At 42.1% G+C, this 26812-nt stretch overlaps 1 protein-coding gene across 2 annotated transcripts in view; it reads right to left on the bottom strand.

Moving 5' to 3' along the window:
* Positions 1 to 25504, bottom strand: part of RAD52 (RAD52 homolog, DNA repair protein) — a 50633-nt gene extending 25129 nt beyond the window's left edge. The window contains exons 1-8 of one of the 2 annotated variants that reach the window (XM_079773954.1): positions 20220 to 20277; positions 17762 to 17854; positions 11699 to 11803; positions 10494 to 10595; positions 9832 to 9925; positions 9594 to 9661; positions 7527 to 7645; positions 4599 to 4674 (exon numbers count right to left, since the gene is read on the bottom strand). In XM_079773954.1, the coding sequence (XP_079630080.1) occupies positions 4599 to 4674; positions 7527 to 7645; positions 9594 to 9661; positions 9832 to 9925; positions 10494 to 10595; positions 11699 to 11803; positions 17762 to 17839 (642 nt within the window). In that variant the 5' untranslated portion in view covers positions 17840 to 17854; positions 20220 to 20277. Of the gene's footprint in view, positions 1 to 4598; positions 4675 to 7526; positions 7646 to 9593; positions 9662 to 9831; positions 9926 to 10493; positions 10596 to 11698; positions 11804 to 17761; positions 17855 to 20219; positions 20278 to 25485 lie in introns of those variants that run through there. The other variant, XM_079773955.1, reaches the window with a different exon arrangement.
* Between the last annotated feature and the right edge of the window lie 1308 nt (positions 25505 to 26812).

Consider the following 26812-nt stretch of genomic DNA (forward strand, 5'->3'; position numbering starts at 1 on the left):
AAATCAATCTAAGTGTCCCTCTCACATTGATGTTTCTCTCTGTCTTTCCCTCTCTCTTCCACGCTCTCTAAAAAATCAATGGAAAAATATCCTCAGGTGAGGATAAAAAAAAAGAAAGAAATGTCATATTCTATGAAAGAGACATCTTGAAAATGCCTAAAAAAAGTTGTCATTTTTTCGTGTTGAAGGGACTGGAGTCTGTGTTGATGAAAACACCTTGGTGGCTACAGCGGCCGGCAGTGGCAGCAGCAGTGGAGTGATGGAGGTGGCACCTTCCCCTGATCAGCCCGGTCACCTGCTGCAGAGGGAGGCCAGACTGCGGCTTAGGCCTGCTCCCCAGAGGGAGCAGGCCTAAGCCATCAGTAGGACATCCCCTGAGGGCTCCCGGACTGTGAGAGGGGGCAGGCTGGGCTGAATTTCATGCACCGGGCCTCTAGTACTAAAATAAATAAATAACTAAATAAAACATGAGAGAAGAAACAAATCTCCTGTGTAGAAGAATTTTGTATAATTTGTGTGGCTATTGCCCTTCAAGAAGGTAGAATTAACTCCTCACTGCTATGTGTAGTCTCACATAGTGACAATTAGAACAGGGGAGAAAAACAGTGGGTTTACAGTGGAGAAACCTGAGAAACACTCACTCAGCCAAGTAACCAAAGTCAACATCAAATATGATTAGTCATGTTGATAGTATGTATCCTTGATGTGATAAAAATGGCACTTTACCTCTATGGCCTTCCTCCCAAAAACCCATAACCCTAGTCTAATCATAAGAAAAATATCAGACAAATCCCAATTGAGGGACTTTCTACAAACTACTTCTAGAACTTCTCAAAACTATCAGTCATCCAATTAAGGCAAGTCTAAGAGGAGTCTGAGAAGACATGATAAGTATAATGTGGTCTCCTGGGACAGAAAAAAACTAAGGAAATCTGCATATAGGATGGACTTTAGTTAATAATATCAGATCAGAAGTAAGTCATTAGTGTGACAAGTGTACTGTACGACTATAAAATGTTTACAATAGGGAAAACTGAGTGTGTGGTATACAGGAACTCTGTACTAGGCTTTGCAATTTTTCTGTAAAGCAAATACCATTCTAAAATTTAAAGTTTAATACTTTGTCTAAAAAAAATTTACGCTTGTTAAAAAAAAAGTCCACATTACCAAAGTGATCTACAGATTGAACACAGTCTCTATCAAAATTTCAATGGCATTTTTTGCATAAATAAAAAATTCACCCTAAAATTCAGATGAATCTTAAGGGACCTCAAATAACAAAAATAATTTTGCAGGAAAAAAAATTACAAAGTTGGAGGACTCACACCACTTCATTTCAAAACATATTACAAATCTACAGTAATCAAAATGGTATGGTACTGCCATAAAGACAAACATATAGACCAATGGAAAAGAATACAGAACCCAGAAATAAACCCTTGCACATATGATCAAATGATCTTCAACAAGCATGCCAAGACTACTCAATAAGGAGCGTCTCTTCAACAAATGAGGCTGGGTAAACTGGAAATCAACATCACATACAAAAATAAATTCTACCTCTTCCTGTCAGCAACCTGAGGTGACCTCTAAAAATGGTTCGCTATTCACTTGATCCAGAAAACCTCTCAAAATCATGCAAATCAAAAGGTTCAAATCATCATGTTTACTTTAAGAACACTCATAAAACTTCCCAGGCCATCAAGGTTATGCATATCTGAGAAGCCACTGAGTATCTGAAGAATGCCACTTTACAGAGCGATGTGTACCATTCTGTCATTACAATGGTGGAATTGATAAGTGCTCAGGCCTAAGAGTGGGGGTGGACACAGGTTTGGTGGCCCAAAAAGAGTGCTAAATTTTTGCTGCACACACTTAAAAATGCAGAGTAAGGCTGAACTGAAGGATTTAGATATAGACTCTTGGTCATTGAGCTCCTCCAGGTGAACAAAGCTCCCAAGATGCAGTGCAGAACTTGCAGAGCTCGTGGACACATTGAGATGATCCTTAATGAAAAAGAGCAGATTGTTCCTAAACCAGAAGAGGTAGGTTGAAAAGAAAAAAGAAGAAAAAAGATATCACAAAAGAAAGAAAAAAAAAAGTTATGGCCAGGAAATGAATTTAGCATAAAATAAATGCTAATAAAAGTAAAATAAATAGCCCTAGCCGTTTTGGCTCAGTGGATAGAGCATCAGCCTGCAGAACGAAAGGCCCCAGGTTCAATTCTGGTCAAGGGCACATGGCTGGGTTGCAGGATCAATCCCCACCCTGGTCGGGGCACTTGCAGGAGGCAACCAATCAATGTTTCTCTCTCTTTGTCTTTCCCCCTCCCTTCCACGCTCTCTAAAAATCAATGGGAAAATATAAAAAGATCTAAAACTCATAAAAGAAAACACAGAGGAAAACTTCATGATATTGATTTTGGCAATGATATGTTGGATGTGACACCAAAAACATGGGCAAAAAAAGCAGATAATATACAAAAGGGACTACATCAAACTTGAAAACGTAAAAGGTAACCTATGGAATAGAAAAAACTTGCAATCACATCTTTGATAAGAGGTTAATATTCAGCCCTAGCTGGTTTGGCTCAGTGGATAGAGCATCGGCCTGCAGACTGAAGGGTTCCAGGTTCAATTCCAGTCAAGGGCACATGCCCGGGTTATGGGCTCGATCCCCAGCAGTGGGCGTGCAGGAGGCAGCCAAATCAATGATTCTCTCTCATCATTGATGTTTCTTTCTCTCCCTCTCCCTTCCTCTCTGAAATCAATAAAAATATTAAAAAATAAAGAAAAAGAGGTTAATATTCAGAATATGTAAAGGACACCTACAACTCAACAACAACAAAATCAAATAGCCAAGTTTTAAAAATGGGCAAGGGACTTGAATAGACATTTCTCCAAAGATGATATACAAAAGGCCAACAAGTATATGAAAAGATGAAGATGTTCAACATCAGTAATCATCAGAGAAATGCAATCAAAACCACAATAAGATATCACCTAAACAGCATGGTTGGAGCATTAGCCTGCGCATCAAAGGGTCACGGGTTCAATTACGGTCAAGGGTACATAATTAGATTGTAGGTTCGATCCCCAGCCCTGGGAGGCAACCAATCAATCTCTCTCTCTCTCTCTCTCTCTTTCTCTCTCTCTCTCTCTCTTCCTTTCCACTCTCTCTCTGAAAATCAATGGAAATGGAAAAAATATCCTTAGGTAAGTATTAACCAAAAAATATGTATTTTTAATTAGGTTAAAATTTTAAAAAAAATATCACCTCACACCCATTAGGAAGGCTACTATAAAAACAATGAAAAAAGAAAATAGCACGTGTTGACAAGGATGTGGAGAAATTGGGACCCTTGTGCACTGTTGGTTGAACTGCAAAATGATGCAGCCTTCATAGAAAACAAAATAGAAGTTCCTCAAAAATATAACTACCAAATGGACCAGCAACCCCACTTCTGGATATGTATCCAAATTAATTGAAAGCAGAGTCTCGAAGAAGTAATTGCACATCATATTCATAACAGCACTACACACTACAGCCAAGCGATAGAAGCAACCCAAAAATATGATACTAACACACAATGGAATATTCAGCCTTTAAAAGGAAGGAAATTATGACACCAGTTACAACATAGATGGAACCTTGAGGTCATTATGCTAAATGAAATAAACCAGTCACAAATGAACAAAAACTGTATGTTACCACTTTAGGAGGCATCTAAAGTAGTCAAACTCATAGAAACAGAGAATAGAATGGTGGCTACCCGGTACTGGAAGAAGGGGAAAGAGTTTTATGGGTAGTGAGTGTCAGTAATACAAGACAAAAAAGTTCTAGAGATCTGTTTCACTACTGAACTGTATACTTAAAAATGGTTAAAATGGTAAATTTTATTATATGTTTTTTACTATAAAGAAAAAAAGAAAAACTATGACTATTATCTATTGTAAACATAGATGCAAAAATCCATAACAAAATATTAGCAAACTGAGTATATGTAATAATGTATAAAAAGAATTTTTTAAAAATAAAATAAATGGAGTTTTGACAGATGCTAATTGACACACACCTCTATTAGGGGTTCCACAAGAAAAAGTACCCCTAAGAGAATGCTGCCCCAGGTGGCAGCACTGTAGGGACCTCAGAGAATGCCATAGAGGAACGGCCAGCAACAGGTACACTCCAGATCCAATTCTCCAAAGGCCAATGCTCAGGTCACGGGATAGGCATTGACAGAAGCAAGGGAGCTCCGACCCTGACCCCAAGACTAAGAAGAAGCAAGAAGGTTGGACAGGGGAGGCGCTGAGTGCTTCTGGGAAATGACAGTGTGCAGCTGAGGGTTATGTGCTCCTTTTGAGATTTCACAGACCATTGCTAACCACAGTTATCTATATATAAGACAGAAATAACATTCTCTAGACTTCAATTTCTTCAGCTGTGAAATAAGGGGACTGATTCCTACAAGCTCTGATAGTCAGAGTCCAAAATACATATTCCAGACCCTCTAGAGCTATGTCATACTCAACCCGTGGCACAAGGGAATTAGTTATATCTTTACTGCAACCCATTCCATTCATCCATTTCTAACATACCTGGCGTGGAAGTTTATTTAGTGACCTCAGATAGTCTTTGTCCAGAATACAGTTTCCAAGTGCATTCCCAAAGCTTCTAAGGGTAAGAAAGAAAAAGGGAAACAGGGTTGAGAATTGTTATATGTAAGTATCAGAGAACAGAGTTACAACTCTGTGCAAGCTGCTTCTCAACGGCAGCAGAGGAAATAGACCCTAACATGTCTTTAAAACTGGTTATTGAGCCATCTGCCATGTTCCCGCACGGTGTTAGGTTGTGAGAATACAGCAGTAGGCATAACAGTCACAAATCCCTGTCCTCAATAAGAGGCAATGAATATGAAGAATCAGACACCATTCACAAAACCCCATTAGCTACCTCCTGACATGGAGCGCAAATTCCAGAGCAGAGATCTTTTAGCCCCCAGGACTGCTCCAATTCCCCAATAATGGGGGACACACCCTTAGGGGCTCAATCCTCCATTAAAGTTCTTTACTCGGGATATACTAGTACACACTCCCTTACAGGCTATGGTATTACAAATTTTTAGTGCAAGTTTATACATGTACTTTTCTGGTGATCCAATTCACTTTAAATTTCAAAGACATCTATGACCCAAAAAGGTTAATAACTAAGTTAACTAAGTGAGCCCTGGCCAGTTGGTCAGTGGTTAGAGCATCAGCCCTCAGACAGAAGGGTTGAGGGTTCGATTCCCTGTCAAGGGCACATACCTCTGTTGGGGCGCATGTGGGAGGCAATTAATCAATGTGTCTCTCTCAAGTCGATGTTTCTCTTTCTCTCTCTCTCTCTCTCTCTCTCTCTCTCTCTCTCTCTCTCCGCCTCCTTCTTCATTCCTTGCACTCTCTCTAGAAATCAACGGAAAAAAATACCCTTGGTGAGGATTTTTTAAAATTAATTAATTAATTAAGTGACATATACACAATGAAGAGATGTCTAGCTGTGCTAAAGAGAATGAGGAAACTATCTATATACTCATATGGAAAGGTCCCCAAATACCTTACTGAGTAGAGGAGAAGCAAGTGCAAAATCAAATACAAAACAGAGAACATAGTAATCTACTACTTATTCTCAAAAGCAGAGACTTAAGCATAAAATAGCACTGGGAAAATATGAGGGAGAAGAGAAAAGCAGGGCGTGAGACCTATGTATTTTGATTTTTGGACAATCCTATCTAATAAAAGAGTAACATGCAAATTAACCATCACTCTGCCACAACCACAAGCCACGCCCACCAGCCAATCAGGAGCGAGTATGCAAATTAACCCAACCAAGATGGCTGCGGCCATGGAGCGAGCAGGAGGCTTGGGTTTCCCCGGTAATGGAGGAAGCCAAGCTTTCCGCACACCCTGGCCAGCCTAGGCCTCCACTCAAGGCTACAACGTTTCAATTATAGAAGATAAATAAATCCCAACAAAAATGGCTGTGGCCATGGAGCAAGCAGGAGGCTTGGCTCTGCTCAAGGCTACAAAGTTTCAATTATAGAAGATAAATAAATCCCAGATACCAGGGCCTCCGCTTGGGTCACCAGGGGGCGTGGTCAGCCTGCAAACCACCACAGGCCCCTCGCCCAGGCCGCCCCACGCCCCAAGGGAACCCCCACCCTGATCCGGGGCACCCTTCAGGGCAAACCAGCTGGCCCCCACCAGTGCACCAGGCCTCTAACCTACCTAATAAAAGAGTAATATGCAAATTGACCATCACTCCAACACACAAGATGGCTGCCCCCATGTGGTCAAAGATGGCTGCCCCCATGTGGACACAAGATGGCTACCACAAGATGGCCAGCAGGGGAGGGCAGTTGGGAGGGACCAGGCCTGCAAGGGAGGGCAGTTGGGAGGGGGACCAGGCCTGCAAGGGAGGGCAGTTGGGGGCGATCAAGCTTGCAGGGGAGGACAATTAGGGATGACCAGGCCGGCAGAAGAGGAACGTTGGGGGCAACCAGGCCTGCAGGGAAGGGCAGTTGGGGAGACCCAGGCCTGCAGGGGAGAGCAGTTGGGGGTGACCAGGCCTGCAAGGGAGGGCAGTTGGGGGCGATCAAGCCTGCAGGGGAGGGCAGTTAGGGGTGACCAGGCTGGAAGAGGAGGGCAGTTGGGGTGGGGGAGGACCAGACCTGCAAGGGAGGGCAGTTGGGGGCAATCAAGGCTGCAGGGGAGGGCAGTTAGGGGTGACCAGGCCAGCAGAGAGGGGAAGTTGGGGGTGACCGGGCCTGCAGGGAAGGGCAGTTGGGGGCGACCCAGGCCTGCAGGGGAGAGCAGTTGGGGGGGACCGGGCCTGCAGGGGAGGGCAGTAAGGGCTGACCAGGCCTGCAGGGGAGGGCAGTTAGGGGTGACCAGGCCTGCAGGGGAGGGTAGTTAGGGGCAAACAGGCTGGCAGGGGAGCAGTTAGGCATCAATCAGGCTGGCAGGGGAGTGGTTAGGGGGTGATCAGGCTGGCAGGCAGAAGCAGTTAGGGGCAACCAGGAAGGCAGGCAGGCAAGCAGTTGAGAGCCAGCAGTCCTGGATTGTGAGAGAGATGTCCGACTGCCCGTTTAGGCCCGATCCCAGTAGGATCGGGCCTAAACGGGCAGTCAGACATCCCTCGAGGGGTCCCAGATTGGAGAGGGTGCAAGCTGGGCTGAGGGACACACACCCCGTGCACAAATTTTGTGCACCAGACCTCTAGTCTATATATATAAAAGCCTAATATGCAAAGTGTCCCCTCGGGAGTTCAACCAACTGGGAGTTCGATCGCTCGCTATGATGTGCACCAGAGGGCAGCGAAGAATGAAGGGAGGCCCGGCCAGCAGCCGGAAGCAGCTAGGGACACTACCTGTGCATGAATTTCGTGTACTTGGCCTCTAGTGTGAATATATTACTTTTTCAAAAAAAAACAAAACTGCTTTGAAAAAGGCACTGAAATAAAGCAATTAGACTCCAACCCTTTTTGCTTACCTCAGTGCTCGCTTCAGCCCATCCGTCACTGCCTCCTTCCTTGCCTTCTCCAAAGACAAGGCTTTTGACTTGAGGCCCTCACTAACACCATAGCCCACATCTTCATGATATGAACCATCCTGGAGGTAGAAAAGGAGTTCAAAGTCTAACATGAAAGTCTGCAGCTGTCTCTCTGGTTCTATAGCTCTTCTTTTCCTCAGGCAGCAGCATTCACACTGGGCACATATAACCCAGGGCCCTGCTAAAGGGCATATGGGCACAGAGGGTTTAAGAGAATCAATTTCCAGTATTATTTCCCAAATCTGATCTGCTTGGAAGCATGGCTGTGGTTAAGACAATTCTTCTTTCCCACTTCCTCTTTTACATATCCAACCCACCCCAAATCTCACTAAGATGCCCTACCTAAAGGTATAAAAACCTCTGGACACCTAACAAAAGGACAATTTTATTTATTTATTTTTAATATATTTTATTGATTTTTTACAGAGAGGAAGAGAGAGGGATAGAGAGTTAGAAACATCGGTAAGAGAGAAACATAGATCAGCCGCCTCCTGCACACCCCCCACTGGGGATGTGCCTGCAACCAAGGTACGTGCCCTTGACCGGAATCGAACCTGGGACCTTTCAGTCCGCAGGCCGACGCTCTATCCATTGAGCCAAACCGGTTTCGGCAAAAGGACAATTTTAAATATTGTATTTAACAGACTCTAATGATGGGACAGCAAATCCTTTTGCAAGTCATGTGGTATCCATGTCTTGGCCTTCACCACCAGTGAAGGTGGATCTGATCAAGTTGTAGCATATAGAGAACTGAATAAAATTTCTGATGATAGCACTGTATGATTTTTTGAAATATAACTCAGGAAGCATTCAAAGTAATGAGTGATACTGTAACGAAACTCTTTCCATTCCCAGTTTATTTATATGACTAAGGCTTTTCAGTACTACTTATAAAATAAAAAGTCAGAATAGAATTAAGGCTGAATGTTCCGTCTAGGAATAAGTAACATTAAATAATAGATATATAAACTAACTAAAAAGAAAAAAACAGCTTAATCCACCTCAGTAAGAAATATATTTTCCATAAAATTTTATTTTTATTAAGTATGAAAATTTTGATGGAGTTATGTTGTCTCTTCCACATAAACAAAATTGACTGATCAATTGTATGCTAATACTATCTATAACAATAACTCAATTCATAAAAAAAATTTTATTAGGTCCTTCAAGTCACTGGAAATTTACCAAAAATTTTTAATTTTATATATACACACACACACACACACACACACACACACACACACACACACACGGTACAGAGAAGTATGGTAAAGTTATTAATAAAAAAAGGTTTCAGCCCGGCCAGTGTGGCCCAGTGGTTGAGTGTCAACCAATGAACCAAGAGGTCAATGGTTTTATTCCTGGGTTGCAGGCTCAATCTCCAGTAGGGGATGTGCAGGAGGCAGCCAATCGATATTTCTCTCTCATCAATGTTCCTATAGCTCTACCCCTCTCCCTTCCTCTCTCTCTCTTTAAAAAAAAAAAAAGTTTCTACGATAAATATATATTATATTAGGATAAAAGCCAGCAGAGAAATAGAATGGAAATATGAGTTCAAGAAGAAACAATGTAAAATTTCTTATGATTAAAGAATAGCTTGCTTAAAAGTAAAAGAATAGCTTGCTCATGTATTTTTTTAATGGATGATAGTATTTAATACTCTATGATATTTAGAATCATTTGGTACATTATAAAGAGGTGTAACAGATTTATTTTAGAATGTAAAATTTTTAAATATACTTTTGCAACTACTTGTATTTATGGTGAAAACTTTTAAGTGTCAACTTAAAAATGTGCAGAGAACAGAGTTTTCCAAAATTCTTTTAGGGGACACATGGGGAAAAATGTTTGAATACCACCATCTTAAGGAACACTAACTAAGACCCAGCTCTGGGCCCCATTTGGCAGCTTAGTTGTGCTATAGCCCAGAGACTTCCCTACTTGCTCATTCTCTCTCACCACCCTCCCCAAGCCTTGGAGGCAGCAAGTGTATTTCCTCACCCTCACCTTCAACTGGACTCGCACAAACGCACAGACTCCCACGTAGAACTTCCCGTTGTTAAAGTCAACAAAATCTAGGAGTGGGAAAAAAAAACAGTAGGAGAAGATACGGATCCCTGGGCTTCACCCATATTCTTCCAGCGGGCAACCAAATACACCTACCCAACATTCTCACCCACAAAATACTTTTATCAGAAATGAGACAATGCCAAGTAAGGGAAATGAAGAGGTCACCATTGCTCACCCACATTCTGCTGTGTGATAGAGTGTGCCCAGCCATTGTAACCAAACATCTCATTGGCCAGATTAATGACCCTGTGACCTTCGATGTAACACACCTGGGAAAAAATTAAAGAAAAAATAGCTTGTTAAAATTTCTTACCATTCTTATATGTAGATCAAAATTTACTTCATTTATTCCATACCAGGTTTTTGGGAAAACTGCCCTTAAACATTCCAGGAAAGTTCTCAGTGAACTTATTTGCAAAGGTCCTTCCTGAAGGAGCCAGTTAGAAGGGATTAGACTCAAGGGTAAAGATATCCACTTGCCTAGCAGTTTCCAAAACTCAGTTTTCAAAAAAGTACATATTTCAGGTTGACATATATTACAGATGACCAAAAACATACACAAAACTTAAAATGAGAAACAAATGGTAAGAGACACATTTTTAAAGGATTACGTAAAAATCCTATAATGCCAGGTATAAAAGTCTCAAGACAACGCTTGGGTCACTTCTGGTGACAATGAAGTCTAGAAGCCATCTCTTCCCAAAGACAGTAGGAAACATCAATAACAGTGAACAAGAGACTTTCTGAATCCATGAGAACCCAAAGAGGGAGTTGGCAAGATCATCTGAGAAGTCAGCCCTAGGGGTACCCACTATTCAGGTATATAAACTCTCCTACCTTCTGGCCTCCCCCAGCCATGCGGCTACTTATGTATTCTGGGCCCAGCCTCTGCCTCAGAGCACTCTGGATAGCGTGGTACTCCTCTGCTGTGTACTGGTACTACAATCCAGAAAGAAAATTAAAGTCACATTTCCAGCATTCTTTACATCAGCAAGTCTCCAACTTTTTGGTCTCCACACTCTTTCACACTCCTAAAAAGTACTGTGGACCCTAAGAGCTTTTGTTTATGTGGGCTATATCTATCAATATTAGGAATTAAAACTGAGACACTTTTAAGACACAGATTCCCCTAGCTATCAGAGCAATGATACCACTACATACTATGCAGTCTCTGGAAAACTCCACTGTTCATTCATGAGAGAATGAGACTGAAAAAAGCAATTAGTATTTTAATATTATGAAAATAATTTTTATCTTATGGACTTTGAAAAGGTCTCAGAGATCCCTAGGGGTCACTGAAACACATTTTGAGAACCACTGCCTTAGATGTTACTACCATCCCTACAAAACTTTCTCAAGCCAGAATTGGAAAACTAAAAATTCCCACTTCTGAGTCTGCAGGCAAAGGAGGAGAGCAGAGAAAACATGACAGGGAGTCTTTATTCCATTTTCTTCTCCAAAGTTGTGTACCTCTTCTTCAATTGAACAATTTCCCATCCTACACAGATAAATATACTACTACTTGTTTGGATTTTTATCCCCTTGGTTGTTCCCCCCTTGCCCCATTTAGATGAAATAAATACTCACAAACAGATCTCTGGTAGAGAAAGACAGAATTTGGGTGGACAAAGCAAGAATCTCTTTCATATGCACAGGATATCTCTACATAGAATGACACCTGAAATTCTGGCTGCCTCCATAAAAAGAACTGGTGAAGGTGGGCAGAATGATAGGGAAATAGTAAACTGTTCACATATCATCTTTGTTTCATTTTGAATGTTGTGTCACATGCATATATAATCTATCCAAAAACTAAATAAAATTTAAAGCTAAACGTAATCCCCAGTACTGTTAGTATTTTGATGCTAAAGTTCCAAAATGCCCTGCATTCATCAAAGGCTCCCAAATAATGCATCTAAAGGAAAAACTAATAGCAATAAACAGCTTACACATGTGTACATGATGGTGCTTTACAAATTGCTTCCTCATACCTTTTTCACTTAACCTCATTCTTGGCAAGTGTGAAAAACCCAAACCGTTACCTGTCCAAAGCATAATACAGAGTTGCCACCAGCAGAAGAGGGATGACTGTCACCTCCTCCAAGAATTGCTTCCTCAGTCCCAGACATGTGGATTCTGGTTGACCTCTATATAAACAGAAGATTAAAAAAGGATCTCAAAAAATGCTGAAGTCAAAAGGCAAGAGCCACAACTAAAAAATCGGATAAAACATCCACAGGTAAGATTTTACAAGTCACTTTATTTACATACTTCTAAATACTGCCCCAATCAAGGATTAAATTCCTTGGTGCTTAGCTACAGTCCCATAGCTCCTGATTATCCTTTAGGGCTGCTTCTGCTTTCTGCTAAAGTTTTTGCTAGGATGACAGTGCTACTAAAGATTATTTTTATAATGAGAATGTATCATAATTACATTTTATAATGTTTATAGATGAAAAGTCAAAATTACAAAAACACTCGAAGGGAGAGCAATCAACTTATTACTACCTACCACATGTGCAATATGATCCTGGCCTCTGTACGGTCAATGAAATGCTAAGACACAGTAACTGAACTGTCTGCCAAGAGCTAACAAGCTAGCTAGTGGGAGAAGACTAATAGACAGGAAACATGTAACACGGAGAAGGTAACACAGAGACTCCTGGAGCATTAGCCCGGTTTGGTCCCTTCAGCATCAGCTTCACCTGAAACTTGTTAGAAATGTGAAATCTCAAGTCCACCCCAGACCCACTAAATCAGAAACTAGACATGAGGCCCAGGAATTAGTGCTTTACCAAGCCTACCTAATGATTTTGATGCAAGCTCAAGTTTGAGAGCCAGTGCATTAGACTGAGGCTATGCAAATTTATAATCCATTAGAAAACAGAATTACCCTCAGAAAAGCACCTGCAACTAACTGGCTAACCCACTTATCTGACTACTCCTACATCTGTCTCACATCAAAATCAAAGTTGATGCCTCAGAAAATTTATATAAATCTTCACATTTGCTAATAGAACTACAAATCTATGAATGTCAACAAGTATGATTCTCCACATGGCATCTATATATAGAAAAGCCTAAGTGTCCATCCGTCTGACCGGTAGCTATGATGCGCACTGACCACCAGGGGGCAGGTGCTCAATGCAGGAGCTGCCATAACATGCACTGGCCGTTTAAAAATAAATGGCACCACGGACCTGGCACCGACAACCAACACTCAGCTTCCCCCAAGTGGGACACAGGTCCCACCACCACCCAGAGTGACACCCCACCAAATCACAGCCAATGCTGCAAGACCCCATGGCGCAAAATGCAGCCCACAGCCCAGCCCAGAAATGGTTGCTGTGAGCGCCAGGCAATGTCACGTAGCAACACCCGGCTTCCTCTTCCTAGCAACTAGCCTCCTTGGAGTTTCTTCAGCCCAGGAACCCGACTTGCTTTATAGCCAGGTGCAAACATTTTACAGTTTAACCAAATGTTTGTGAAGCATTTTCACATGCCTCATCTCATTTGATCCTCACAGAAGTCCTGGAGTAGGTAGATAGGAGACTTGGTAGAATCCTACTTTCTTTTCATCAGCCAGAAAATGGAAATTTAGAATGTTTGGAAACTTGACCTGACTGAAAAGAAGAAATGGTGGAACTTGAAAATGACTTCAGGTTTTCTCACTGCACAGGATATAGTCAAACACTGCTACAGTTAAATATTTTACCCTTTGTTCTCCCTGCATGATCTACAATAATAATCTGCTCTGTGTTGATATTTACTGCTGTGTTGCTGACAATTACCTGAAAGAGAAGTTGGGGTGCTTCACTGGGCTGGAAAAAGTTTAGCTAAGTCAGAAAGCGGGTCTAATTAAGCAAGTTTATTCTATATCTATAAAAGGCTAAGTTGACTCGCCCATGCACGATACATATAAAGCTCTCGCTGGCGCCAATCGCACAAGTGTGTTTCGATTTGTCATTGTGAATTTGGTTGACACTTCTATTATAGAGAAAGGGCAAACAGCGATATTAAAATATTTCTTCTTATTAATTTCCTTTCAATGTGCACAAATCCGTGCACCAGGACACTAGTTATAATATAATGTTAAGAGCTCAAGTTCTAAATGTCAGTTTCTGGCTCTATCACCCACTAGGTGCTTGACCAAGGGGCGGGGGGGGGGGGGGAGAGAATCACATAATCTCTCTAAATATTGTTTTCTCATGTAGAATATAAAGACAATAATGGTAAATATTCATTTAATTTTTATTTATTGCATGAAACTGAATTAGAATAGTACCTGGCACACATGAAGTACTAAATAAATGTTAGTTATTGCTAAATTCCTGTTAATTTTCTGAGGAAAATGCAGAAAAGTAAATGATCATAAAAGATTATATTTCAGCTAAGAATGATAAATTTGATAGTACAGCACTAAAAAGTAAGGTAGTGGGCTAACCTAGGTTAGTTAATAATTAGGATCTAAAATTGATAGATCAAGAAATAGTGGAATAATTATTTAGACTGTAACTGTAAAGGCCAGAAGATAGTTAAAAGAAGGTAACATGTCTGTCTAAGGAGTGGCAATGGGAAGGGGAAGAGTACAGCAGGAATCTCCTTTTACAAAATAAAGCTTTAGCACTATTGGATTTTCAAACATGTGCATGTATTATTTTAATAAAAACAAAAATTTTAAACGTAAATACCTATTCTATAAAGCAATAGTCAGCAAACTTTTTCTGTAAAGAGCCAAACAGTAAATATTTTAGGTATTGCAGGCTATCTGGTCTCTGTCACAACTACTCAACTTTGGCATTTTAACATGAAAGCAGCCATAAACAATCCTATATAATAAAAGTCCAGAGACCATAACAGCAGAACGACTGCTCGACCAGTCACTATGAGGTGCACTGACCACCTCTTGGTTCCCCCGGCCGGCAGGCTCCTATCGCCCAATGGCCAACAGGGAACGAGGGTGGGTGGCAGGGGGTGCAGGTGGCACCAGGCCAAAGCCCCTGCCCCACCAGTCGCCCCGCACAGAGAGCGACCCGCGGTGGGGGTGGGGCCGGCAAGTGGGCGGGAACGGCTGAGTTTCAGTCCCTCTCCTGGCCGTCAGGCTCCAGTCACCCAATGGCGAATGGGGAACCGGGATGGGTGGCGGCGGGTGGCGGGGCCAGCTGCAGGCAGCCGGGGAAGATGGCCCTGATTGCAGGCTAGGCCTCGGGACCGTACTCACACGTGAATTTCGTGCAGTGGGCCTCTAGTATGTAAATGATTGGGTATGGTTGTGTCTCAAAGTTCTATTACAAAAACAGGTGACAGCCCCAGCTGGTATGGCTCAGTGGATTGAGCGTCAGCCTGTGGACTGAAGGGTCATGGGTTCGATTCTGGTCAAGGGCACATGCCTGGGTTGCGGGCTTGATCCTGTGTGGAGCGTGCAAGACGCAGCTAATTAATGATTTTCTCTCATCATTGATGTTTCTATCTCTCCCCCCCACCCCCGCCCCTCGTCCTCTCTGAAATTAATAAAAATATATATATATATATATATATATTAGAGGTGGCAGCCCTGGCCGGTGTGTACAATGGTTAGAGCATCTGCCTGTGCACCAGAAGGGTCTCAGGTGATTCCAATCAAGGGCATGTACCTGGGTTGCAGGTTCCTTCCCTGGTCAGGTCGGAGGTGCATGCCAGGAGGCAACCAATTGATGTGTCTCTCTCACATTGATGTTTCATTTTCTCTCTCTCCCTGCCTCGCTCTTCTCTTCCCTTTCTTCCAAGCTCTCTAAAAATCAATGGAAAAAAATATCCCAGGTGAGGATTAACAAAAATAAAAAATAAGTAAAAAGAAGAGGTGCCACAGTGTGCCAAATCCTGCTATAAAGCATGTATTGAACATTACAGTCAGATGTGGTTCAAATCCAGCTCCATCAGGTAAGTTACTTAAATTGGATAACTACTTAGCCTCCCTGTGCCCAAACTTCTTCACTTGTAAAAGAGAATATTAATAAGATAGCCGAAACCGGTTTGGCTCAGTGGATAGAGCGTCGGCCTGCGGACTGAGGGGTCCCGGGTTCGATTCCGGGTAAGGGCATGTACCTTGGTTGCAGGCACATCCCCAGTGGGGGGTGTGCAGGAGGCAGCTGATCGATGTTTCTCTCTCATCGATGTTTCTAACTCTCTATCCCTCTCCCTTTCTCTCTGTAAAATATCAATAAAATATATTTTAAAAAAAAATAAATAAAATAAGATAAACTTCATAAATTTGCCATTTTAAAATGATGTGGTAATAGCAGCATCCAGCAAGGCTCATCATTAGATGCTAAAAGTTGTGGGGGAACGGGATATTCATAAAGTCTCAAATGAGCACCTGACTGAATGGACTTAATGCCAATGAATTGCATGCTTAAAATGGTTAAATAAATTTTATGTTATGTGTATTTTACCACTAAAAAAATAGCTTAACATAATAAAGGTTTATATCTCATCCCATACAAGATCTAACGCAGTCTGGTGGCCGTGCCCATCTTGTAGCTGTGTCATGTAGCACATGTGACCTCTAAGGTCATAGTGGCAGCAGTAGAGTTGAAGGAGTCACACCAGGTCACAACTGCCTTAGGGCAGAAGTGAACAGAACTTGTCACATGGCCCCAACTTAATTGCAATGGAGGCTGGGAAACATAAGAAAGCATTTGAATAGTTTGTGAGTACTGCCTCTGCCACAGCCATTTCCCCCACTCCAATATGAGATCCTAGAAGGTGGGGGATTCCTCCTGATTCATTTTGACACCCCCAAGTGACCAGCACAGTACCTTATGTATAGTAAGGGATCAGGAACGAAGTGTTTGGTTAGTAATTAAATGAATAGATGAGGGAAGGAGTGAAATACATAATGTAGGATAACAGACCAAGTATATTTTTTAATTCTTTAGAAACTAATTTTATAAGGCAAGAATTACACTTCTCACATTTAAAAAAGAGCTTGATGCTACTTTTCTAAACACTATCATAAAATATTCAACCTTTTGTTGAAGAAAAGAACAAACCTTATCTCTCCCCATAAAACATGGAATCACTTTTTTCTTCTAGTTTCTGCTTTGAAATAAAGCTTACTGCTCTGCCTTCCATTCTAAACTGTTTACAACTATTCTATTATAAAATTAAAACATCTTGCCCTGGCCAGGTGGCTCAGTTGGTTGGAGAACTGTCCATACACCTAAAGGTTGTGGGTTCAATTTCTGGTTTGGGTACATACCCAGGTTGCAGTTCGAACCCTGGTCAGGTGAGTACAGTAGGCAACCAATCAATATTTCTCTCTCACATCGATGTCTCTCTCTCTCTCTCCCTCTCCCTTCTCTCTCTAAAAAAAAAAAAAAAAAAATCAATAAAAACATATCCTCAGGTGAGGATTTAAAATAATTAAAATATCTTGTTGTTGTTGTTAATCCTCACTCGAGGATATTTTTCCATTGACTTTTTTATAGTGGAGAAAGAAACATTGATGTGAGAGAGACACATCGATTGGTTGCCTCCCACACCCACCCCAACCAGGGACGGGAATCCAGCCTGCAATTGAAGTATGAACCCTTGGCCAGAATCGAACCTGGGACCCTTCAGTCGGCAGGCCAACACTCTATCCACTGAGCCAAACTGACTAGGGTAATAAGCTTTAATCATATATCAAAAAACATGGGTGGAAGTAAAATTTGGCTAGACCCTCACCAGCAAGAGATAGCTGTTGTCTTTTTTATAAGTGACTGTGTTTGTGTATGTGTTTTATGTGCATGTATGTGTATATTTGTTAAACAAAAGTAGAATCCAAATGTATCAGGCATATTTTATGTAGCAGCACCTCAAGTCTTCTCGGCTTTGCATGTCTGAGGTCCCTGATTACTTTTTTCATCCCAGCTAATTAGGCAAACCAAGTATGCGTTGATTCTAACCAACTGCACACAGGGATAACCAATGGTCCCTCTTGCGCATGCTGGATGCTTCTCACCCCCACCCTTGGTTTCCCTCTTGACTTTGAGGTGTGAGAACCTGTGGGACCCTCTTGATGCCCACACATGCACAATCTGAAAATTTGGGGAAGTAAATATACCATGAGGCAAAGCTTTTACCAGTGAGATACAGAAGCTGAGAGGCACATCTTCTCCTTCCTTCGAGTGGATTGTCCTGGGATGCAGTACTTTAGCCATCCTCCTGGAAGATAGCTTTAGGAAATCAAGCAACCAGTTTACTTATTACAAAGGGGTGGCCAGCTTGGAGATGTACCCTTGAACTGATTTACTAGTAATCTTTCATCTCCCCTCAATCCCCCTTCCCCTCACTTCTGCTTTCTGAAATTGCACTTCCTGAAAACATAATGGCATATGAGCTTTTGCCTCAAGCTCCAGGTTCTGGAGTACACAGGTATAGCAGACACTATGAATGCTCCGCCAATTATCCCTCAGCTCCTACCACACTAGTGCACCCTCATCTAACTTCCAAATGCCAACATGTGCATCTCTTTATCTGAAGGCTTCCTTTGGCATCCAGGGCCCATTTTGCATCTGTTAATGGTAAGCTGGAAGCACCAGAGAATTTATGCCCCTGGGAGCAACCTAAAACAATGACTGACAGGAGTTAGTGTGTAAAGACCCTGGAATTCTTACCCAATCCATGAAATAACACTGAGCACAGTTCCGTGCTGGCTCCAGAGGTCCCCAGTGAAATCAGGCTTGGTTGCCCACCAGTGGTAACTGGCTTGACAAGTACTTTTGTTTAATGACTTTTCTTTCCCACCTCACTTCTCCTCTCCTCTACCAGTATGCCCTGGGGTCATCTCCCAAATAAACTATCTTCACTTGAAGGGAAAATGTGGGGACTGGGGAGGTGGGTGGCAAAAGATAGATTAACAATGGAGAAATCTGGCAAATAACCACCTTAATCAAGTAATTAAACATAATGTCACCAATAATAGCACCATGTGCTTTCTGAAGGAAGCACTGAGAAAGTCACAACATCATTTTGGTAGTGTTCTACCAATCTACTCCTGACTTGATCATAAGTAAATGATCAGACAAATTCAAATCTACAAGGGTTGGACTCTTCAAAAATGTCAAAAAGACAAAACCAAGTAAAACAAAAAGTCTAGTAAAGTCTTCTAGATTAAAGAAGACTAAAGAGACATGACAACTAAAATGCACTGTGTGATCCTTGATAGGATTTTAGGTCAGGAAAAAAAAAAGCTATGAAGGACAATACTGGAACAAAGGGAAAGTCTGATGATGGACTGCATATTAGATGCTGGTCTTTTATCATTGTTAAACCTACTAAGTGTGATAATTATATCATGGTTATGTAGGAGATATATGATAAAATATTAGAGTACATTGGCATGTTTTCTGTAACGTTCAAATCATTCAACTAATAAAATGTTACTGTGTGTGTGCAAACGAGGGAAGAGAAGGAGAAAGGTTAAAGCAAAGTAACAAACTTATGAATCTAGTGTATGCAGGTATTCACTGTGTAACTTTCCTGAAGGCTTCAAATTTTTAAAAATGTTAGGAAAGACTTCCTAATAGTCAAGGTTATGACAGCTACATAAATCCAAATATCCCAATACATCCTCCAAAAACTATACAGATTTACAAGAAGAACAAATAAAACCACAAGTAGTCTAGCTGGTGTGGCTCAGTGATTGAGCATCAACCCATGAACCAGGAGGTCACGGTTGGATTCCGGGTCAGGGCACATGCCCGGGTTACAAGCTCCATCCCCAGTAGGTGGTGTGCAGGAGGCAGCCGATCAATGATTCTCTCTCAACACTGATGTTTCTATATTTCTCTCCCTTCTTCTCTCTGAAATCAATAAAAAAATATATATTTTTTAAAAAGCCCTGGTCGGCATGGCTCAGTTGGTTGGGCACTGTCCCATGCACCAAGAGATGCTGGTTCAATTTCCATGCTTGATCCCTGGTAGGGGACCTGGGAGGCAGCCAATCACATAGATGTTTCTCTTTCTCTCTCCCTGAACAAAAAAATCAATAAAAATATATACTTTTAAAGAAAAGAAAAAAGAATCTCCTGATTAAAAAACAAACAAAAAAAACCACAAATATCCTGTATCTTCTAACATAATTAGAAGACTGAAAATACTATTAGCTCAACTAGCCTGGAAGTAGAAAGAGTAAACATTAATTTCTGGTGGAGATATTTCTCAAAGTCTCATCCAAACTCTTTAAGGAGAGCAAGGTGGGCCCCAAATGGGAAAGGAAATGCATAGAAGAGAGAAGAGGATGATGAAGAGCCTAAGTGGAACTAAAATCATTCCTGGAGAAAGAAAACCCATACTTAAGTATAAAGATACTGACTAAGTGTTCTGGTAGACCAGTGTAGTCTAGAATTCATTGAGGCAGTCTTGGAAAGTCAATGTTTCTGGGGAGAAGCGGTTGAAAGGAAAGCGAGATGCCCTTTGAAACTTCTGTGAAGGGAGAAAGAGGGGAAATATAGGATCCTGTAATTCAAGAGAAAAATTTAAAGTCAAAGGACATCTCCCCCACAAAAGCCTTCTAATAAAAAGGCCAAGAGTACTTACAAACCAATAGGAACTACCTTTGAACCAGGAATCTCATAAATCATCCCAGCTGTCAATCCTGTTCACAAAATGCAAAATTAGAGATAAAAAAAGAGTCAGTGAACTTGAAGACTGAAAATAATGAAAGAGCTTCAGGGTTCTGTGGAATAATATCAAAATGGCTAGCATGCATACAACTGAGGTCCCAAAAGAAGAGTTCAAGAGAATGGGAAAAATATTTCAGAAAATAATGGCCTGAAATTTCCCAAGTTGGGTGAGAGGCATAAATGTATGCATTTATGAAGCTCAGCAAACCTCAAAGGAGGATAAATACAAAGAAAACCACACCTAAATACATCATAGGCAAACTGCTAAAAACCAAAAATAAAGAGAAAATCTTGAAAGCAGTCAGAGAAAAATGGCACACTGCATACATAGTAATAATACAAATGATAGCTCCATTTACAAGTTTTTAAAAAAAAAACACTTTTGAGTAACTTTAAAGATGTGTAAGACTGTTACACTGAAAACAAAACAGTACTAAAAGAACAAATTTTAATATATATATTTTTTATATCAGAGAGGAAGGGAGAAGGAGAGAGATAGAAACATCAATGATGACAGAGAATCATTGATCAGCTGCCTCCTACACACTCCCTATTGGGGATGAAGCCCGCAACCCAGGCATGTGACCTGACCGGGAATCAAACCATGACCTCTTTATTTTTTTTTAACATATATTTTTTATTGATTTTTTACAGAGAGGAAGGGAGAGGGATAGAGAGTTAGAAACATTGATGAGAGAGAAACATCGATCAGTTGCCTCCTGCACACCCCCTACTGGGGATGTGCCCACAACCAAAGTGCATGCCCTTGACCGGAATCGAACCTGGGACCCTTCAGTCCGCAGACCGACGCTCTATCCACTGAGCCAGACCAGTCAGGGTGAACCATGACCTCTTGGTTCATAGTTTGACGCTCAACCACTGAGCCAGCCATGCCAGCCAGGTCTAAAAGAAATTTAACAAGACTTAAATAGAAAGGGGGATGTGCCATCCTATATAATAAAACCCTAATGTGTAAATCGACCAAACGGCGGAACAACCGTTTGGTCGATTGGAAAGTCAATGTTTCTGGGGAGAAGCGGTTGAAAGGAAAGCGAGATGCCCTTTGAAACTTCTGTGAAGGGAGAAAGAGGGGAAATATAGGATCCTGTAATTCAAGAGAAAAATTGATGCGCACTGACCACCAGGGGGGCAGACACTCAATGCAGGAGCTGCCCCCTGGTGGTCAGTGTGCTCCCACAGGGGGAGTGCCGCTCAGCCAGAAGCCGGGCTCACGCTGGCGAGCGCAGTGGCGGTGGCAGGAGCCTCTCCTGCCTCCATGGAAGCGCTAAGGAGCAGCGAGCAGGCGAGCAGTAAGGAGCGAGGGGTCCCGGACTGCGAGAGGGATCCTGGACTGCAAGAGGGCGCAGGCTGGGCTGAGGGGACCCCCCCACTCCAGTTCATGAATTTCATGCACTGGGCCTCTAGTGTTCATATATTTGAAGACTCAATACTGTTTAGATGTTAATTCTGTTCAGATTGATCTAAAGATTCAATGCCATCCCAATCATAAGCCTACCAGTCTTTTTTGGAGAAACTGATGACTTTAATATTTATATGGAAAATGCAAAGTATCTAAATTAACCAAATCAAGCTTGAAAAAACAACAACAAAGTTGCTGACCTGCACTACATGACTTCAAGATTTATGATAACTCTACATTAATTACAACAGTGTGGTACCAATAAGGATTGACCAATGGAACAGAAGAGTCCAGAAATCAACTGCCATTTATACAGTCATCTGAATTTCAATAAAGGTACCAATGCATATAATGACATACCTCACTATACCCAACAGAATGGTTAAAAATAAAGACTGACAACACCCAAAGTTGGCAAGGATGTAAAGCAATTAGAACTCTCACCCACTGTTGGCAGGAAATACGGTGATAAAATTACTGAGCTGTAAACACATGCTACCATTCATAGAAAAAGGGAGACTAACTTGAGGATGGAGCCACAGATCCAGAGAGTAAAGCAGCAGGCCACAGACCATTAGTCTCAGGCCTTGAACCTAATGGTTCTTTATATACCTTAGATATCAGCCCGTTGTCAGAAAGGTGTCAGTGCTAGCCTATTCATCTTCTTAGAGTTGTCTTTGATGAGACCTTTTCAATCTTAATGTAATACCATTGATCTTTTTAAAAGTGGTTATTGCTTTTAGTCTTGTCTAAGAAAACCTTTTGCACGCCCCCAAGTCATGAAAATAGTCTTCAATATTTTCTAGAAGACTTATAATTTTATAATTTCTAAAATAAACCTGATAATTTCTTTAGAAATTAAATATGCATCTGCCACGTAACCCAAGAATTCTTCTGATAGGTATTTTCCCAAAGAAATAAAAACATATGACCAAAAAAAAGACTTGTCGGGGAAAGGAGAAAGAACTTAAAGTAGGATAGTGACTGTGAGTATAGAATAGATTAAGAGATATTAAGAAGGTAAACAAGATTGGGAAACATTTTTATTCTTATCCATTTCCTTATTATCTAAAAGCATTTCTAATTACATGTGGAGGGAGGCACAAAAAAAAATGAGGGAACAAAGCATATTATATAAGGAAATTTTCCTTCTGTCTGACCTCTTTTCATTTTTTAAAAATTTGATTTCAGAGAAGGAAGAGGGAGAGATAGATAGAAACATCAATGATTTGAGAGAATCATTGATTGGCTGCTTCCTGCACAACCCCTACTGGGGATCAAGCTCACAACCTGGGCATGTGCCCTTGACGGGAATGGAACCTGAAACCCTTCAGTCCTCAGGCCGACTCTCTAGCCACTGAACCAAACCAGCTAGGGCTCGTTTCATCTTTATTAAAGACAGGAGAGGACATAATCATGAAGGGTAATAGAAGCCATCTTTAAAAGTTCAGACCTTTTTTTGTAAACCATGAGGAAGCAATGGAAATTTTAAGTTGAAAACAATAAGATGACATTTATTGTCTCAGAAAGCTCTTCGCCAACAGTGAGTAATTGAGGGAGAGTTCAGTTAGGAGTCTATGTTACAACAGTCCAGAAAGGAAATTATAAAAGATTCAGGATCACAGAAATGTAGTAGAGAAAGGATGGGACTCTGGATATGTATTACAGGAAGCAGAATACATATTCTGAATACACTGACAGGACTCAGTGATGGGTGAGGATCAAGAACTGCAGGATTGGATATCAAGGGGTTTTTTCCCTTTTATTTTTACTTACATATATGCTGCTATAATTTTTGTGACACACAAAAAAAATTAAGAGTAGAAAAAAACTTTTTTAAAGAAGGAACTAGATCTCAAAATGTCATCTCACTACATTCTAAATAGAATGTGTTTCTGTTTAAAGACAGCTTATTTAATATACATTATTGACTTGTTCACGCTGAACAGTTTACTAGTATCTAAAAGAAACTTTGTAAGGCCCATCACAGCCTTCCTTCACTTAAGAATAAACAACATACTTCAGCAATACGCCTGGAGGCCTTTACATTGTGGGGGCGGGGGGGTTGGGGGGAGATACCCAAAAACCTGACACTATATATACAAGGACTCTCATTTCCAGTATGAGAACTGAAAGAGCATCGCCTGGTTTAACCTCCACTGAGAGCATGAGCATTGGGCAACTCAAACTTTTCGGAATTCTGCACATCTGCAAAAGTGCCATGAGTACCAATTAGGGATTTGGGATTTCAAAAGCTTAGCGAGTAAATAAATTCATAAATACAGATTTGACATATAAAAGATCGACTGTGGGTTTGTTTAAGGTAAAACCATTCTCCCACCGCTATCTCGGTTACTTTGTCATATACTCATCTCCAATACACCCAGACCGTTCATACACAAGATAACAGTCATGCATACATTACACAGCACACAAACATTTCTCTGCCAGTTACCACTACAATTAATCAGTGCTGAACCGAGACTTTTTTTTTAATTATTGTTGTTGTTTCAAGTATTACATATGTCTCCTTTTTCCCCGATTGACCCCCCCTCCGCCATCCCCGCCCCCCAGCACAAGCCCCACCGCCCGTGTCCATTGGTTATGCTAATACGCATGCACACAAGTCCTCCGGTGGATCTCTGACCCCCCTCCCCCGCCGTCTCTCTGAGGTTGGGCGGTCTGATCAGTGTTTTAGTCTCTGGATCTATTTTTGTTCATCAGTTTATGTTGTTCACCGAGAAGACTTTAAAAAGACAAACTTCCCTAAACTGAGGTCCCTGAAATACTGACCCATCCCAGAGTTCAATTTAGTTTTAAAATGTTTGCCCCTCAGACACAGTTCTGCGGAGGAATAGACCTTAACAGGTCTAGGTCTCTAGGAAGCCTGCAAGTCGGGGAGAGGGGGGGACCCAAATGTCCCAAAACTAATGGAGAAACAAAATGTGGCATATCCCTACACCTGAATGTTATTATTTATATTATCCAGCCACAAAAAGAAGTGAAGTACTGACACATGCTACAACATGGATGACCCTTGGAAACATTATGCTAAGTGAGATAAACAAGACACAAAGATTGCATGATTCCACTTTTGTGAAATATCTAGAACTGGCAAATTCAGAGACAAAAGGATTAGTGAGGCTGGGGTAGGGGAGAATGAGCAGTGCCTACTAATGAGTTCCAGGTTTCTTTTTAGGGTGATTTAAGAGTTCTGGAATTTTACAATGGTGGTTTTGCCACCTTGTGAATATACTAAAAACCAGAGTTGTTCTCCTTAAAAGGATAAATTTAATCATATATGGATTGTATGTCCAATTTTTTAACAACAGGTCTAAAAGGCTGAATTCGCGGCTAAACTGAGTGTCAAATTCCTTCCAAACTGCAGCCACTGCTTCCAACTCCGCTCGGCCATTGACACAAACTTCAGCCGCCTTCCCCCGTCCACAAGCAGCAGCCGGCGGCTCGCCCGCACCCGGAGGGCCGCCGCGAGCAGCAGGCTGCCACCATGCCGGGGTGGGGTCCTGGGGTTTGCGCCACGTGAGCTGGTGCGAGTTTCCTGAACCCCTGTGCCTCCTAACCAAACTCTCAGAAAACACGATCGTGAACCCCAACTGTAAGTTACTACAGGCCTCTGGGCTCAGGATGACTGTGCTTAGGACGCGCTCAAGCCCGATCCCTGCGCTCTGCTCGGACTCGAGCCGCCCAGCTCCACAACCCTGGCCGGAACCACCCACTGGGCGTCCGCCTCCCCACTTACGCGCCTCAGCAGCGCGCGGTGCACGCAGGGAGCTCGGTCTAAGCTAAATGAAGGGGGAAGGGAGTTTAGATAGAGCCGCGCAGAGGAGTCTGGGAAGGAAGTGCAAGGGAACTCTGGGAAGAAGGTCCTTATCGAGAGCAAGGCCAGGGCGGGGCCAGGAAGAACAGGAGGAGGAGCCGTAAATCAAATAGGAAGGGGAGAAGAGCCGCAAAGCAATCTGCCGAAAGCCGTAAAGCAAGCTGGAAGCGCGACGCTGATCTTTACATTCTTAGTCACTCATTGCTCCATCCAGTCCCTCACCGTCCCCTCAGGTTGTGCGGCGCCCGGGTCTCTGCTGCCCCCTGGCGGGCCGGTGAGCTCGCAGGGGGCATGCACTTAAAGCCTCTTAGGGCCCACTCTTTCCACGCCTTCCTGCAGGACTGCACAAACCCATTCCTGGGTTAGAATGCAGCAGTGGGTGGGGAGGAATTTCTCAATACTATCGGTGCACCCTACGGATATGCCAAGGAAAGAAACACATGCTATCAAGTCTTATGAAGAAATCGTTATCATCCCTAACTGGTTTGGCTCAGTGGATAGAGCGTCGGCTTGCAGACTCAAGGGTCCCAGGTTCCATTCCGGTCAAGGGCATGTACCTTTGTTGCGAGCACGTCCCCAGTAGGGGGTGTGCAGGAGGCAGCTGATTGATGTTCCTAACACTCTATCCCTCTCCCTTCCTCTCTGTAAAAAATCAATAAAATATATATTTTTTAAAAGATGTGGTTATCAGAGCCCTTCATAGATACCTCCCAGACAGGTATAGCAAACTGAGGCACACCCCCAATCATCACCTGATGGCTCCTTTTTTTATTTTTGTATAATAATTTTACATGCAATAAACATTAATATTTCAAGAAAAAACTATTCTAAATATAATAATGTTACATGCAATAAAAATTAATATTTCAAGAAAAAAGATTTTATATATAACTAGAAGCCCGGTGCACGAAATTCGTGCACGGCAGGGGGTTGTCCCTCAGCCCAGTCTGTACCCTCTCCAATCTGGGACTCCTGGAGGGATGTCCGACTGTCCGTTTAGGCCCGATCCTGGTGGGATTGGGCCTAAACGGGCAGTCGGACATCCCTCTCACAATCCAGGACTGCTGGCTCCCAACTGCTTGCCTGCCTGCCTTCCTGATTGCCCCTAACCACTTCTGCCTGCCAGCCTGATCACCCCCTAACCACTCTGCTGCCAGCCTGGTTGATGCTTAACTGCTCCCCTGCCAGCCTGTTTGCCCCCAACTTCCCTCCTCTGCCAGCCTGGTCACCCCTAACTGCCCTCTCCTGC

Source organism: Cnephaeus nilssonii (assembly GCF_951640355.1).
Source record: "Cnephaeus nilssonii genome assembly, chromosome: 6".
NCBI lineage: Eukaryota > Metazoa > Chordata > Mammalia > Chiroptera > Vespertilionidae > Cnephaeus > Cnephaeus nilssonii.